This window comes from Hyperolius riggenbachi, chromosome 5 (assembly GCF_040937935.1).
Source record: "Hyperolius riggenbachi isolate aHypRig1 chromosome 5, aHypRig1.pri, whole genome shotgun sequence".
Classification (NCBI taxonomy): domain Eukaryota; kingdom Metazoa; phylum Chordata; class Amphibia; order Anura; family Hyperoliidae; genus Hyperolius; species Hyperolius riggenbachi.
Window position 1 is genome coordinate 194,242,873 of NC_090650.1, and position 16,420 is coordinate 194,259,292.

Genomic DNA, 16,420 nt, shown 5'->3' on the forward strand with positions numbered 1-16,420 from the left:
CCTGTTCTGTGAACCCACCACTGCATACCTGTTCTGTGAACCCACCACTGCATACCTGTTCTGTGAACCCACCACTGCATACCTGTTCAGTGAACCCACCACTGCATACCTGTTCAGTGAACCCGCCACTGCATACCTGTTCAGTGAACCCGCCACTGCATACCTGTTCTGTGAACCCACCACTGCATACCTGTTCTGTGAACCCACCACTGCATACCTGTTCAGTGAACCCACCACTGCATACCTGTTCAGTGAACCCACCACTGCATACCTGTTCAGTGAACCCACCACTGCATACCTGTTCAGTGAACCCGCCACTGCATACCTGTTCTGTGAACCCACCACTGCATACCTGTTCTGTGAACCCACCACTGCATACCTGTTCAGTGAACCTGCCACTGCATACCTGTACTGTTCAGTGAACCCGCCACTGCATACCTGTTGTGTTCAGTGAACCCGCCACTGTATACCTGTTCAGTGAACCTGCCACTGCATACCTGTTCTGTGAACCCGCCACTGTATACCTGTTCTGTTCAGTGAACCCGCCACTGCATACCTGTTCTGTTCAGTGAACCCGCCACTGCATACCTGTTCTGTTCAGTGAACCCGCCACTGCATACCTGTTCTGTTCAGTGAACCCGCCACTGCATACCTGTTCTCGCCATGGTGCGCACCAGTCCAGCACGGCCGTCACTACACAAACAGCTGTTTGCGGTGCGTTACACGGTGAGTTTGGTGTGTCAGTGTGAAGCAGTACCTTAATTACACTACCTGATTGATGTATACACATGCAAGATGTTTTAAAGCACTTTAGGCCTGTCATTTAGCATTCAATGTGATTTCTGCCCTTAAAACGCTGCTTTGCGTCAAATCCAGATTTTTCCCGGGGACTTTTGGCATGTATCCCACTCCTCCACCTGGGGGTCCAGGTGTTAGACCCCTTGAAACATCTTTTCCATCACTTTTGTGGCCAGCATAATTTTTTTTTTTCAAAGTTCGCATCCCCATTGAAGTCTATTGCGGTTACGCGAACCGAACCTTCCGCAGAAGTTCGCGAACCGAAAATCGGAGGTTCGGCCCCACTCTACTTATTCCCCCCCCATGTTAATGCTTTGTTTTGCTTTGGCAATGCTAAATGTATTTGGTCCTGCCAATAAAGTTTTTTTGGATTGGATTGGATTGGATTGGTTTTCCGGTGCTCTGCAATTGCATTTTTTCCATCCTCAATTTTCTATGTTTGTTAGAGATTTTCTGTATTGCGGCAAAATAGATTGTAATTAGGAATATGCGCATTGAGCGGAATAAAGCAGAACTCTGAAAACGTGGTAAAAAATTCAGAAACAGAACATGAATGAATGCAAAAAAATTCTGATTCCCAAGCGGGCCACTGATTTCAATTACGATTGCAGTGATGCGCGTCACACGCTGCAAAACAAATGCAATTTCAGCAAGTGGGACCCTGCCTGAGGTTTTGCATACATCTAATGCATTGCAACACGGGTCTTCCTGCACTCTGCAACAACCACAGCAATGTGTTTTCATAGCATGCTGTCGCACAGCACATTCCCTTGCTTGAAGCTGAACCATAATAAGGCCTCAATGGGGTCGATTCATAAAGCATTACCGAATTCAGTAATGCAGAAAGCAGCTGACTTTACTGAGCACTTAGGAAAATGTAAATTCATAAAGGTTGTTACCGCATTAAAAAGCTGAAATTACCAAGCAGTGAGGTAAATTACGGACTTGTGCGGTATATACCTCAACACATGGCAGTAAATGTCAATTCATAAAGCCAACATGCGGTAAAGCCACAAAACACTACCATCTGCTTTGATGTGGTGAAAAGAGTACGGAGTCTGTGCGAGGAGACTGGGCTGGGAGCCGTGACTCAAAAGCAGAAGCCGTGAGAGCTGTGACAGACAGGAGCAGGGAGCCAATAGAAACAGCCCCTGTCTTCTGCAAGTCTGGATGATGGAATCTAATAGGACCCGCAGCCTTCTCAGGTGGGACAAGCTTTTAAACAAGCAGCAGCAGAGCGAGACCAGAACAAAACAAGCTTCCCCTGAATACCTTAGGCTGTTTAATCTCTTGGGTTCCTGTTTGAAAATGCGGAGAAGCTAGTGGGAAAAATCACCTAAGCATGGTATGTGTAAAGTTTCTTGGAAGTTAATCTAAGCTGTGGCAATTAAATAGAATGTTATGAAAGAATAATAGATTCAGAGCAAGCAGAGGCGGTACAACAAAACATGTACAACTAATGCTACGTACACACATGCGACAACGATCGTTCGTTGAGAACAACGAACGAACTTTTAATTGATGAAAGAACGACCTAAGTAAAGTTAGTTTTAAAAGGTGTGTAACGATCTGATCGTTAGAACGAACGTTACATCACGTAAAGCAACTATTGCGCCTGCGCATAAAAATGAGAAGTTTCACGGAGAAATTGTGAAATGCGCATGTCAAGCCTAGTACGAACGACCGTTTCCAACGATGTACTACTTTTGCAAACGATCGTCGTTGGTTAAAATCCGCCGAGACAGAACTTTCTTTTGTAGCGATTTGGCTCGTTCGTCGTTTGCCTTAATAGTCGGTGGTTCGTTTTTTGTAACGATCGTCGATGGTAAAGATCGGGGAACGATCGTTACAAACGACTATAGTCGCATGTGTGTACGCGCCTTTAGGGGATGTCTGGGGTGCGTCTTACTATTGTAATGCCCTCACTGCATGGAACAGCTTGTGACAACACAGAGACACTACACTCTCTTCTGCTTTTATGAACAGGTTTTTGTCAATGGGCTTCGGTAATTTACAGAAATTTTACCGCACCTGTAAAAAATTTTATGAATTAGCACACAAAAGTCTAAAATACTGAATGCAGTATTTTCCCAACGGCCTGGTGCACACCAAAAAACGCTAGCAGATCCGCAAAATGCTAGCAGATTTTGAAACGCTTTTTGTTATTTTTCTGTAGCGTTTCAGCTAGCATTTTGCGGTTTTGTGAAGCGTTTTTGGTGTAGTAGATTTCATGTATTGTTTACAGTAAAGCTGTTACTGAACAGCTACTGTAACAAAAAACGCCTGGAAAACCGCTCTGAAGTGCCGTTTTTCAGAGCAGTTTGCGTTTTTCCTATACTTAACATTGAAGCAGAAACGCATCCGCAATCCAAAATCTGAAGCAGCCCGGGAGTATGCGTTTCTGCAAAACGCCTCCCGCTTTGGTGTGCACCAGCCCATTGAAATACTTTACCCTAGCGGATCCGCACCCGCAAGCGGATCGCAAACCGCAGCAGAACCGCTCTGGTGTGCACTAGGCCAACCAGATTTTTTTTCACACAGCCTTTTATGAATTGACCCCTGGATAGTGTACTGGTTAAGGGAACTTCCTTTGATAGGAGACCAGGATTTTAATCCTGGAAAGGGTCAGTACCTATTCAGTAAGGAGTTCAAGGCGAGACTCCCTAAGGGCTCGTTCACACTAGGGGCATTTTCAGCCTTTTTTCAAGCGCAGGTGATTTTATCGCCCACAAAACGCTTCTGCAATGAATCTCTATGAGAAGGTTCATATTAGCACGGTTTGTGCGCTGTGCATTCAGCAAAGCGGTGCCTGTACCATTTTCGGAGTGTTTTTGCTATGATGGAAGTTATGGTAAGAGCGCTAAACGCTCACAAAACCGCTTTATGCTGCAATTATGTTCACGTTTTTTAGAATAAATACATTGGGCTCTATTCTCAAAGAGCCAAATTTTCCGCAAAATTTTACCGCTATATTCCCGCCAGCGGTAAACTCCGCATTTTTTTCACATTCATTAATGTTTTCCGCATGTTTTCCGCATGCGGGAAAAAAAGATGCGGAAACAGCCATTATTCATGCAGGAATGATGCGGTAAAAAAGTCGCATGAAAAAGTGTTTAAAAAAAAAAAAGTTAAAGTCCAGCAAGCACAGCCCTTAAGCCTCCACACTTCATTAAAGTCAATGGGATGCGGAATATATCACCTACTACTTGTAGGTGGTAAAAAAAAAATCGGTAATTAACGACGAAATGATGCGCCTGAACATTTTTGAGAATTGATCTTTTATTGCGGAAAATACCGACTTTTGCGGAAATTTTTCCGCATGAATCCCGCACTTTTATCACACTTTTTCCGCATGCGGGAAAAACATGCGGAATATTTTGAGAATTCCAACTTGACGGTATTTTGGGTGCAAACTTCCCGCATGTAATTTACCGCATGCGGGAAGTCTTTGAGAATAGAGCCCATTGTATTTATTATTTTCTGGGTCAAGAGTTCTCTCCCTGAATTGTGTCAGGGAGTGAATTACAAAACCGCTCTGGAAAGGCGTTTAGAAAAGCGTTTTTACAAAAACCGCAGCACGCAGTGGAGCGACAGGGGAGGGGGGGGGGAGCACAAAAACCGCAAAACGCTTGCGTTTTTAGGTGTGAATTAGGCCTTAGGCCCGGTTCACACTTGCGGTGGCCCTCCGGAATCGCCGTGCCGGAGCCGCACCGCCTGCAGAACGGACGGAACGGACGCACGGCATAGCAATTAAAGCCTATGCGTCCGTTCACATGGGTCCGTTCTGCAGAACCGGAGCCGGACCGGATCCGGGGCGGATCCGGACTCCGGCCTCCGTTCCAACATGCGCTATTTTTTCATCCGGCCCCTCCGGCAGCCGTATCCGGGGCGGAGCCGGACTGCACCATCCGGCCAATACAAACAAATGGGAACCGGAGGCCGCACAACACACTGGCTGAGAAATCCGGATCTTCTAACCCACTTCCTATGCGGATTTTTGCGGCGCTATTGGCTGGGGACACATGGGCAAGCATTTTGGAGTGGAGCAGCACGAGCTGGAGGTGTTGGCAGGATGTTGGCAGCATGTCGGAGGTGGAGGTGAGTGCTAAACAGCAGAGGGCCTGATTCCACAGGTCCCCCTTCTGCTGACCTCCCAGACCCCAACTTTTTTTTTTATTTTACGTATATTTTGCCAAACGGATCCGGATCGCATCCTGATTACCACCTGATGCAACCTGACCGGATCCGGATCGGATCCGGATCAGAACCGTACGGTTCCGATCCGGATCCGGTCCGGATCCGGTCAGGTCATCCGGTCCGTTTGGCAAACAACCGCTAATGTGAACCGGGCCTTACACTGCAAGGTGGCCTCTTGTCTTGAGCGCGTCCCAGTGGCTGCTGCAGCTCAAGTGCTTTTGAGTCCGACAGGAGAAAAGCACTATACAAATGTTTGGATTATTGTACAGAAACAATTAAAAGTTGTATATTCAGCAGCATAAACTTCTACGTCGCACAGAGAGTGAGGCTCGGTTGGAACATTGCATGGCATGCACATCTAAAGGAGTGCCAGAGAGCCTGTTTCCCTGTACTTAGAGAGGGAGTGACTCCTGACCCCTGTACTACACGTCTCTTAGCAACCTGAACGCTACAGCTGCTCTGAAAAGTCTATGCAGACTTCGGCGTTGTTCTCTTGACTCTGCCGCATTTGCTACGTCTAGAAACCGTAATGATATTGAGGGCTGGCGTATCATCATCATGAGGGCAGGTTATGATAAGATCGGTTCCAGTGCTAATGCACACCGGCAGCTCTCTGCAGACACCGAGCGCCATGTCCGCTATGACTTTTCCTGCAATACTGATAGAGCGGATAATAACAGCCAAGAATGCGGCACTGTGAAGACAAAGCAGTCATTTGCTAAGTATAATCCACAGGCAGTCTCTCCTCATCTGACTGGCTACTGCCTGCACCCGCTGCGGGATGACGTGCCTCTTCTTGATCCCTGTTCAGGCTTCCTAAGCTCCGGAGCTGACGCAGATATGAGACCCGCTACTGGTAGAAGGATTCCCTGTTTGGCTGGGCTAAGTGACGCAAAGCACCCCGTACACACCGATCCGCACCACCTGCTGCAAGGAGCCAGGTGTCACACAGTCACCCGCCAAGCGCAAGAAAAATCCTCCAAGGTTGACAAATGGAATTCTGTAGCCAAACCTGAAGCATCGCTGAGAGCAGAGCTTGGAGGTACAAAAGTTAAATGTCCAAATGCAAGTTGGCAACAAGTTTTTAAAGTGAACCTTAAAGCGGATCCGAGATGAGAAAGTAACTATAACAAATAATGTGTCTATATATCTTATCTAAAGTTTAGATAGTTTACACAGCAAATCTAGCTGCAAACAGCTTTCAAAGTTTATGATTATTTATTGCTGTGATACAATGAGGGCAGCCATGTTCTGTTTGTTACATTGTCACAGGCTGAGGGCTGGAGATGCTATCAGGTCGCTTGTGTGTAAATTCAGTCCTCCTCCCTCCTCCCCTCTGCCTCTGAAATCTATGGCTAGTAACCTCCTCCTCCTGCCCAGACTGAGCTCCCATAAGCCCCTGCTACCTGGGACTGAGTGCCAATGCTCTCTGAAAAAACTGTGGGCAAGGCTTGTTTAGTTTATAGGGAATTAGAGTATTAAAACAAAACAAAAAAAGTATTTGGCTTGAGGAATGCCCTATAAACTATATGAAAGAAACACAATTATGCAATGAGTAAAAGTTAATCTCTGATCCAATTTAACTGAACTTTAAAAAAAAAATTCACTTACCTGGGGCTTCCACCAGCCCCCTGCGCTGTCCTGTGTCCTTGGTGTCCCTCGCACCGATCATCCGGTCCCCAGCCGTGGCAGTGCGCGCATTCTCGATCCCACGCCCATCCCTGCGGGTGTCCGGTGACTGCGCAGTATGCGTACTTAGTACTAAGCGTACGTACATAGTATGTGTACTGCGCCAGGGCAGCGGAGGCGCACTATTCAGCGACTGATTATGCACTGAAAACAAAACTGAGCCACAGCGGGGAGCTGGATGATCGGTAAGTGACATTGAGGGCACAGGACGGCTGCAGGGGGCTGGTGAAAGCCCCAGGTAAGTGAAACTTTTTTTTAAGGTTCAGTTACAGAAAGTCTGAAGCCTCACAAAAACATTGTTTTTAATTCTTAGTCCTCTTAAACATTAATGCCCCACATGAAACGCCGCATCCCTGCAGCTGAACTCTCACTTAATCCTCCCGAAATCCCCCGGGGAAGATTTGGGCAGCACTTCTGTGTAGAGGCAGAGCTTTGGGCTGTAGCTCTGCCTCTACTCCCGTCAATCTGTGCGGATCTCCGCCTCCTCCCAACCCCTCTCAGTCTTCTTTCACTGAGAGGGGCGGGAAGAGGCGGAGATCGACACAAATTGACGCAAATGGAAGCAGAGCTACAGCCCAAAGCTCTGCCTCCCCCGGGCAGCAAAATCCATGACTTTGAAAGTCGTGGATTTTTGCTCCGGGATTTCGGGGGGATTAAGTGAGCATTCAGCCACGGGGATGCAACGTTTCAGGTAAGGCATTATTGCTTAAAGCGGAACTGTAAATTCGTTAAAAGCAAACAGTTTCACTTACCTGGGGCTTCCCGAAGCCCCCAGCAGCCGTCCTGTGCCCTTGCCGGTCCTGCTCGAGCCTCCGTTCTCCTGCAAGCTACTTTCATTACCGCCGACTTACAAGTCGACGGCAACTGCTCCTTCGCGCCCCGGGCAATGTGACGCTTTCTTCGCGTTCCCACCTGCTGGAGCAGCTATAGCGGGCGGGAAAGCGATGAAAGCGTCGCATTGCCCGGCTGCTGGGGGCTTCGGGAAGCCCTAGGTAAGTGAAACTGTTTGCTTTTAACGAATTTACAGTTCCGCTTTAAAGCGGTATAAAACCCTGACATAATATTCGATAAAAACATGTTTTCCTACTTTTTATATGCCATACGGTTATCATATTTGCATGCATGCATAAGTATTATTATTCATTTAGAAATTACAAGTTCCCAAAAGTACAGTTTTTTGCTTTGAGAGCTGACTTTGTCTTTTATTCATAACTGATTTTATTCATTATGTATTGAAGGCAGAAATGTTTAGAGTGTCTGTCTGTGTCCAGGAGCTTCTGCACAGTTAGAGAATGTGTCACATTTCTCACTTGATACAGTTACGTAAACACAAGATAACATTATCTTCACTTCGGATGCATCCAGATTAATCTGCCCTGAACTGTCAAGTCCTGTGTGTAACCCTTTGAAAGCTGTTCTAGTAAAAAAAAAATGCTGTAAATAACTTTTTAGAGCAAAGAAGAAATGCTGGGTTTCACTCCGCTTTAAGAGGAATAGAAAATAAAAACAGGGTGTAAGGCTTGCGGGATAATCTCCACAGTCAGCGTGCAATGCGCACGCTGATGCAGAGGAGATTGTGCGCAAGCGCTGTATGAGTAATAGGGATTTCCCCAAATATAGTGGAGGAGCGGAAACAGACACAAGGGGGAGTTGTGGAGCACAGAGCAACCGTGCCTCTGTGCGACCCACAAATCCCAATGGACACTGGTTGCAGGGTGCAACACAGCGCAGCGTGTAAACTGCGCAACTCAGAAAAGAGCAAGGACAGACTGGGTGAATGTCCGCCAATCTAGTCGCCACCCAGCGACTGCGGACATTCAAGAGCAGGACAGATAGAACAAGAGAGCTAATCACAAGAACCGCAATAGCAGACAGATAAACAGAACAGGGTGAAACAGCAAGAAAGGAATAAAGGAACACACAGTAAAATAAGCAACCTAAGGAAAATAACAAACACTAGCTAAACGCGAACTCCGCACTCATTCGCAACAGAGAACGCGTTTAAGACACGGTCACCGCGCGTTAGGCCCCCAGTGACAAGTGTGCCACCCTAACTAACAACAAGTAATACAAATAAACACAAATAGACTGAGACAGACAGAATGAACACTTGCGACAGCAAGCGATCAACACAGACAAACAGAATGCGTAGACGCTTGCTAATCGGTTGCCTCACACCAGGCAACAGCAGGCGTAAACACAGGACAAGACAGACAGATGAGTGCAGCCAGTAGCCACCGCGGCTATGGTCTACACTCCAGGAACTCAGGCAAGGAGGATCCATCGCCGCTACCGCTAGGGCGAATGCGATCCACAAGGAACAAGACTAGAGGAGCCACCGTTGGAGACAATGCGGTCGCAAGATACAAGACAAGACACGGCAATACAAATGATGCAGTGATCTATGAAGGAGCATGCTAATCGCCACTCCACCGATCAAGGCAACCGGGGAATATCGTTTACTGGAACGGGCTCGTAGCACCAGCCGTAGCTGTAGCTATGCAGAGCAATGAAATGAACAGGAAGCAGACTTTTAACCTGGCAGCATTCACTGAAGGGAGATATGCAAATCCTGGCACAACTGAATGGTAATGAGACTGATCAGGAACTGCAGGCAGACTGACAGAACTAGGTCTAAAGCTGAGTACACACGTACGATAACGATCGTTTGAAAACGAACGATAACGACAATCGGACCGATAATCGTGCGCTCCAAATTTTCCAACGATCGTTTTTTTGGACGATAACGACCGTTATCGTTCAATCCGACCGATCCAACCCGGCGGATTTTTTCGAAAGATAATCGTTCAATCGTTGCAGTGTGTACAAAGATCGTCCGATAACGCATGTTCTTATTGCCTGTCATAACGTCACTTCCGTTTGCGCACGCATTTTTTAATCGTTCGTCGTTCAGTACTTTATACTTATATCGCTCACGTGTGTACACAATCGTTCATTACGAACGATCTTTTCAGTCTAATTTGAATATCGTGTAAACGTCACGAATCGTTCGTAACGAACGATCTTTATCGGACGTCTATACGAACCCTAAGGCCACATACACACATCAGACCATAGTCTTTGGAAAATGAAAGATCACAGACCAATCTTACCACCCTTCCTGTAGTATAAGAGCCATACTCTACACAGTCTTTTCTATGGAGCTGAACTCCACATCAGAAAAAAATCTTTGCAAGATGCTGCACACACAGATGCTGTACAGACACAAAAGATCAGTATCTGCAAAAGATCTGTTCCTGCCAAAAATCCATTTGTGTCTGTACAGATCCGTGTGTGCAGCATCTTGCAAAGATTTTTTTCTGATGTGGAGTTCAGCTCCATAGAAAAGACTGTGTAGAGCAGGGGTCTCAAACTCGCGGCCCGCGGGCCATTTGCGGCCCGCGATACAATATTTTGTGGCCCCAAGGCCCCAGAGCTTGTAGGGGCCCCCAGTGGCTACAAGAGGAAAAAAAAAATTTTCAAATCGGCCTTATAGTTTTTGAGAAAATCGATTTTAAAGTTGCAAAGGAAAAAAATACACATTTAAAAACCCGCCGACTTTAATGGTTAATAGCAAATCCACCTTAAATGCTAGAAACCCTAAATTTGCAGGATATGTTAAGGAGATCATTAGGAATAAGAGGAAAAAACAATTTTTCAAAAAGACCTTATAGTTTTTGAGAAAATCGATTTTAAAGTTTCGAAGGAAAATAGTATACTTTTAAATGCGGTAAATGTCACTTTTAGTAGCAAGCCTAACGGTAGTGTAATTTTACATGTATCAAAAGAAAGAGCAATACATTTCCTGACAGAGTTTCCAGGGGGTCCATACGCAGCCGCAGCGCTTTGGCCAGGTATCGCTATACAGCCGTAATATGGCTGTATGAAGATTCCTGGCATTTTTTCCTATTTTCCCAATTTTTTTTTTTATGTTTAGAGTGGGCGGGCAGAGGCGGCGATCCGCCGCGATTGACGTCAGGAGGGGCAGAGCTGAAGCTGAAAGCTCTGCCCCTTCCAGGAAATGCCGGCGGATTGCCCCCGGGGCAATTTGGGGGCTCTGCAGCCCTCGTTTTGCGGCGGGGACACGTGAACTCCCTTATGCGGCCCAGCCTCATCCTGACTTTGCCTCCTGCGGCCCCCGGGTAAATTGAGTTTGAGACCCCTGGTGTAGAGTATGGCTCTCATACTACAAGAAGGGTGGTAAGATTGGTCTGTGATCTTTCATTTTCAAAAGACTATGGTCTGATGTGTGTATGTGGCCTTAGATCCATGGTCAACAAAATAAAACTTGCAAGAATAGAATTACAACTGAGCAGAACATCTTGATCGCAGAAACATCGCGGCCAGCAGGATAAGTCACAAACATGATCATGACAGGACATGATCCTAACACAGGGTTTTTAGGAGGCTTCAGAGTCTCTTTAATGATCAATCTAATAAACAACAGTTAGGGGCCGTTCACATTACAAACGCGGACGGCCACGCATGCGGAACGCATTGCATGCGAACACACGCCATCCGCGTTTGTATGCGTTGCGTGGCTGATCCCATCACTGAAAAGTGAATGGGACAGCCGTGTTTTTTTGCAAAATCTGCGTGCAGCATGCGTTCCCGGACCGCACAGGTGCGGGACGCATGCAGTGTGAACATCAGACAGTGCACTCTATGCACTGTCTGATGTCGTGCGTGTCGGCCTCCCGCACGCGTTTCCAAAACGCGGCTGGAAACGCGTGCAGTCTGAACGGGCCCTAAAGCTTAAAAAAAGACTTTATTTATTTTTAACTTCGTAAACTGGTTAAAGGGGCACTATGGCGAAAAATTTTAAAATTTGAAATATGTGCAAACATAGACAAATAAGAAGCACGTTTTTTCCAGTGTAAAATTAGACATAAATTACCTTTCTCCAATGTAGCTGTCACTTACAGTAGGTAGTAGAAATCTGATAGAAGCGACAGGTTTTGGACTAGTCCATCTCTTCATAGCAGATTCTCAGCAAGGCTTTTATTCTTTATAAAGATATTCCCTAAGGCCCGGTTCACATTAGCGTTCCAGGTTGGCTTCCCCGGACCCGGAACGCTCCGTACACAGCGGATGGTGAATGGATACATTGTTAACCACCTCGGCGTTCTGATTCCCAAGGATTTCTGTGCAAAAAGCGGTACATTTAATTTTCAGCACCTTTTTCCTGTAACTTACCAAAATGAGCCAAGCAAGAGTTTAGTATACATTCTGAGTATAATAAAAGTGTCAAACACTAATTCTTGTCAAAAATAAAATAAAATTTATGAATAACTAACTGAAATACCTTGCATTTTTCCTCAATGCAGAAATATAAAGAAAATGCAGAAATAAATAAATCAATGCAGAAATAAATAAATGAAGGCAGAAACAAAATTATACAGGCTACAAGTGTACCTTAGAACGCTTCTTTAGTGTGGTAGATCTTGAAGCATGGTAATGCGCAAAGTGCCACGTCACAATCTGGACAATAAGTGCGGGTCTCCTTCCGCATCTTTTTGCCATCCTTGTCCTTCTTATTGCAGCAAACAACGCACCTTCTTGTAGGGTTTGCTTTCTGTGGGGTCGGTGGCAAGTACTCCACAAAGTGTCTCCCTGAAAGCCGTGCCGGATTCACGACATATGATGCCCTGCGCCCCGGTCTAGATGTTGACTCTGGTGGGGGGTACTTCGTGCAGATTGCTTCCGTCAGCTGCCAGACAAAGTCATGGTGGGGTACAGGCCTTACACACCTTTTCTTGTAGAGCACATAGCCATTCCACAAGCACTGCTCAAGTAAGTGGCGGAAATTTTTTTTATAATATTTCCGCTGCTGCTTGCGGACAGCCGGATAGAAAGTCATGGCTCCATCAGCCCTGTCCACACCCCCCATAGTGTTGTTATAATCCAGTATGGCTTTGGGTTTATCCACCTCCTGTTTACTCCTGTTGGTGGTGCGGACAGTCTCGGCATTATGAATAGTGCTGAGGACACAGACATCACGTTTGTCCTTCCACCTTAGAGCCATCATTTTGCCTTTCTGCCAGGCAACGACCTCCCCCTTTTTCAGCTTCCTGGCAGAAAAGGCCGGCGGCAGATTCCGACGGTTAGCCCTCAAGGTACCATAGGCATCGGTTTTATGCTGGACCAGGTAATCAAAAAGTTCAGGGGAGCTGTAGAAATTGTCTGTCGTCAGGCAGTACCCCTGATCCAGCAATGGCTCAATTAGGGTTAGGACAGAGGAGGTGGCACACCCAAACTGGCTGAACTGAGGGGCAAATTTGGTGCCTTTGCCCGTGTAAATTACAGAGTTCCAGATGTACCCGGAGTTGGCCTCACAGAGCATATACGACTTCACCCCAAAGCGTGCCCTTTTTGAGGCAATAAATTGCACCCAGCTCAGTCTCCCCTTATATGCCATGAGGCTTTCGTCAACCGTGATGTCGCGATCTGGAACATACACAGCCTTGAAGTTCGCAACAATCATCTGGTATATGTCCCAAATTTTTTTCAGCTTGGGTGCGGGATGGGTGGCCTCATCAAACTCCTCGTTGTTTCCGAAGTGCAAATACTTCATGATGAGGGTATACCGTGGCTCGGACATAACAGATCCAAAGAAGGGCGTACTGAGGATCTTATTAGTGGTCCAGTACCACTTCTGCAGCGGCTTACCAACAACTCCCTGGAGGATGACGAGCCCCAGGAACACCCAGATGTCGTTGCTGGTCACAGGTTCCCACTTCCTGCTCCGCGAGAACCTGGGTAGAGAAGATCCCTGCTGATGTTGCGCTGCATAGCGATTCGTCTCCTCAACAATCTTGCGGATGACGTCATCAGTCAGGAAGAGCTCCAGAAAGGACAGCGGACTCTCGTCGCACGCGATCTTCTGCCCGGGTGCCCCTGTGAAGGGGAACCTGGGTGGCGGAGCTTGAGTGGGGCTCCCCAGCTCACACCAGGTGCGTGCGACCGTCACTGGCTCCTCGGCTTCCTCATCACTGGTCTCCGTCTCCGAAGACAGGTTACCGGGAACATCGCTGTCTGTCGATTCCTCTAGGAGCTCGTCTTCGCTGTCGCTTGCCTCGAGGACATCCAACAACTCCTCGTCACGCACACGCCTCCGGGAGGACGAGGCCATGACCCCAAGCAGGGTACGGGGTCACGAGCAGCGACAAAAAAAAAAAACAAAAAAAACCAGCAAAAGCAAACGCACAGGGATCACAGCGTCTTGAAAAAGACGGAAAGCAATACGCAATCTGACAGTAATATGAACGAAGCTAAGGCTGGAAAAAAGCAGTAATCGCACAGAAATCGCACAGAAATCACAGATGATAGCTGTAAACAGACTAACACTGGACGCTGAGGACTCTGAAAGAGGGAGAGCCAGTAACTGTTCAGGGCTTTTATTGAGAGCTGACAGGTGTTTGTGTTTGTGCAAACAACTTTTTGAAATACAGTAGCATGATTGGATTACATAGAGTTTGTTTCCCTATGTAATCCAATGATGCTGTCGCCGCGACGGACACTAGGGGGCGCAGGAGCCGGCGTCAGAGGAAGTGGCTGGGCTACGCCATCTTCCCTGACTGCCGGATCTCCGTAGGCTTGCGGAGAGAAGAGGGGAGCGGGGACCGGAGGATCGGGGGAGCCTGGGGACCGGAGGATCGGAGGAGCCTGGGGAGCCTGGCGCCGGCGATCAGAGCCAGCAGGAGGGAGAGGAAGCCCCGCAGCAGCCGCAGCAGCACAGAGGAGGCGGCGGAGATCACGCTGTGCACGCTGGTGAGTGGGGACAGCGCTGGACGAGCTGAGCTCGTCCTAAACACTAACAGCAACTTTTTCTTGGACGAGCTCAGCTCGTCCAGAACGCTAGGGTGGTTAATTAATGTATCCATTCACACTCGTGCGCCGTCCGAATCCGATCCGGGAACGCAGCTCCGGGACGATCCAGCTTTTTTTCCAACATGCGCTATTTTTCAGTCCGTCCCGGTGCGGCTGCGGACCCGGGCCGGATCCTGACCCGAACATGCGGCCCATGCTGTGCAATGAGAAATGGATGTTTCTCATCATACTGGCAATAGGACCGGATGCTTCCAGCACCGGTCCTATGCCACTTGGGGGGCCCGGACTAAACGCCGGTATCCCCCATGCTTGCGGTGCCTTTCTGGCACTGCAAAGTATCTAGTTCCGGCTACTTTATTGTAGCCGGAACTGATACATTCCGGATCCGCAACTTGTGCCGCCTTGTGGCCACCGCAGAGACCCGTACGGTCTCTTTGCGGCCCCCGGACCCAGACCCCCGGACACTTGCGGACTCGAACCGCAAGTGTGAATGGGGCCTAAAAACAACAACAACAACAAATAACATTTGTAAAGCGCTTTTCTCCCGTGGGACTCAAAGCGCATAAGCATGGCTCCGATCATCGTGGTACAGAGGAAGAATTTTATAAATCTGGAAATGCCAGGCTAAACAGGTGGCTTTTAAGCAACGATGCTTGCCAGCTTCCCTCCTCGCTACATAGTTTTTTGGCAGTTGAACAGAGCAACTACTATTCACTGAAGGCTCATACACACATCAGACCATAGTCTTTTGAAAATGAAAGATCACAGACCAATTTTACCCCCTTCCATGTAGTATGAGAGCCATACTTTCACAGTCTTTTCTATGGAGCTGAACTCCCCATCAGACAAATCTTTGCAAGATGCTGCACACAAAGATGCTGTACACATTCAAAAGATCAGTATCTGCAAAAGATCTGTTCCTGCAAAATGCATTCATAGTCTATGATATCTGCAGATCATCATACACACCTTGTTTAACAGACATTCATCTGCAGATCAGATCCACCAGGATGGATCTTCAGATCTGCAGATGATTGTCTGATCTGCAGATGAGTGTCAGTTAAACAAGGTGTGTATGAGGATCTGCAAATCTCATAGACTATGAATGCATTTTGCAGGAACGGATCTTTGGCAGGAACAGATCTTTTGCAGATTCTGATCTGTTGCATGTGTACAGCATCTTTGTGCGCAGCATCTTGCAAAGATTTCTGTCTGATGGGGAGTGCAGCTCCATAGAATAGACTGTGTAGGGATGGCTCTCATACTACATGGAAGGGGGTAAAATTGGTCTGTGATCTTTCATTTTCAAAAGACTATGGTCTGATGTGTGTATGTGGCCTAAGTGCTTTTAAAAATAAATAAATCCCTGAGAATCCCCCCATTTCTACTAACTACTGTAAGTAGTACTTCTTATTTGTTTATATTTTAAATTTTAAATTTTTTTGCCGTAGTGCCGCTTTGAGTCCAACAGGAGAAAAGCGCTATACAAATGTTCGGATTATTAAATAAATGTCTAATTTTTCACCAGGGGGCTGGTGGAAGCCCCAGGTAGGTGAAACTTTTTTTTCCAACTCGGTTAAGGTTTACTTTGAGGTCCCTCGGTGTAATCCACTCTGCCCCCGGCAAGTCCGTTAGAGTAGCGACTTCGCCCATCACCGTAAATTTTCTGCGCACTAGCGGTTCATTCTTTCGAGGACCACACGTGCACGGTACGCTTACGGTGATGCAAGTGAGATGGGTGAGCGGAAAGACTGTAGTTGCGCATGAGTATGGCCGATGTCTACACTGTAACAGAGCTGAACGTAGGGAGCCCGAATGACGCTGAGGAACCTCACTGACTATGAGGGGCTGGAGGAGGCCCCAGGTAAGTTCATTGCCCATTTTAGCGACCTGCTCAGGGTTCTTT

General features: G+C 47.2%; 1 protein-coding gene across 2 annotated transcripts in view; it reads left to right on the forward strand.

The window, feature by feature from the left end:
• The first annotated feature begins 5,423 nt into the window (after nt 1–5,423).
• SPMIP7 (sperm microtubule inner protein 7) overlaps nt 5,424–16,420 on the forward strand; it is a 119,402-nt gene continuing 108,405 nt past the window's right edge. For both annotated transcript variants that reach the window (XM_068236517.1, XM_068236518.1), the window contains exon 1: nt 5,424–6,037. In XM_068236517.1, coding sequence (XP_068092618.1) covers nt 5,554–6,037 — 484 coding nt within the window. In that variant the 5' untranslated portion in view covers nt 5,424–5,553. The remainder of the gene's footprint in view (nt 6,038–16,420) is intronic.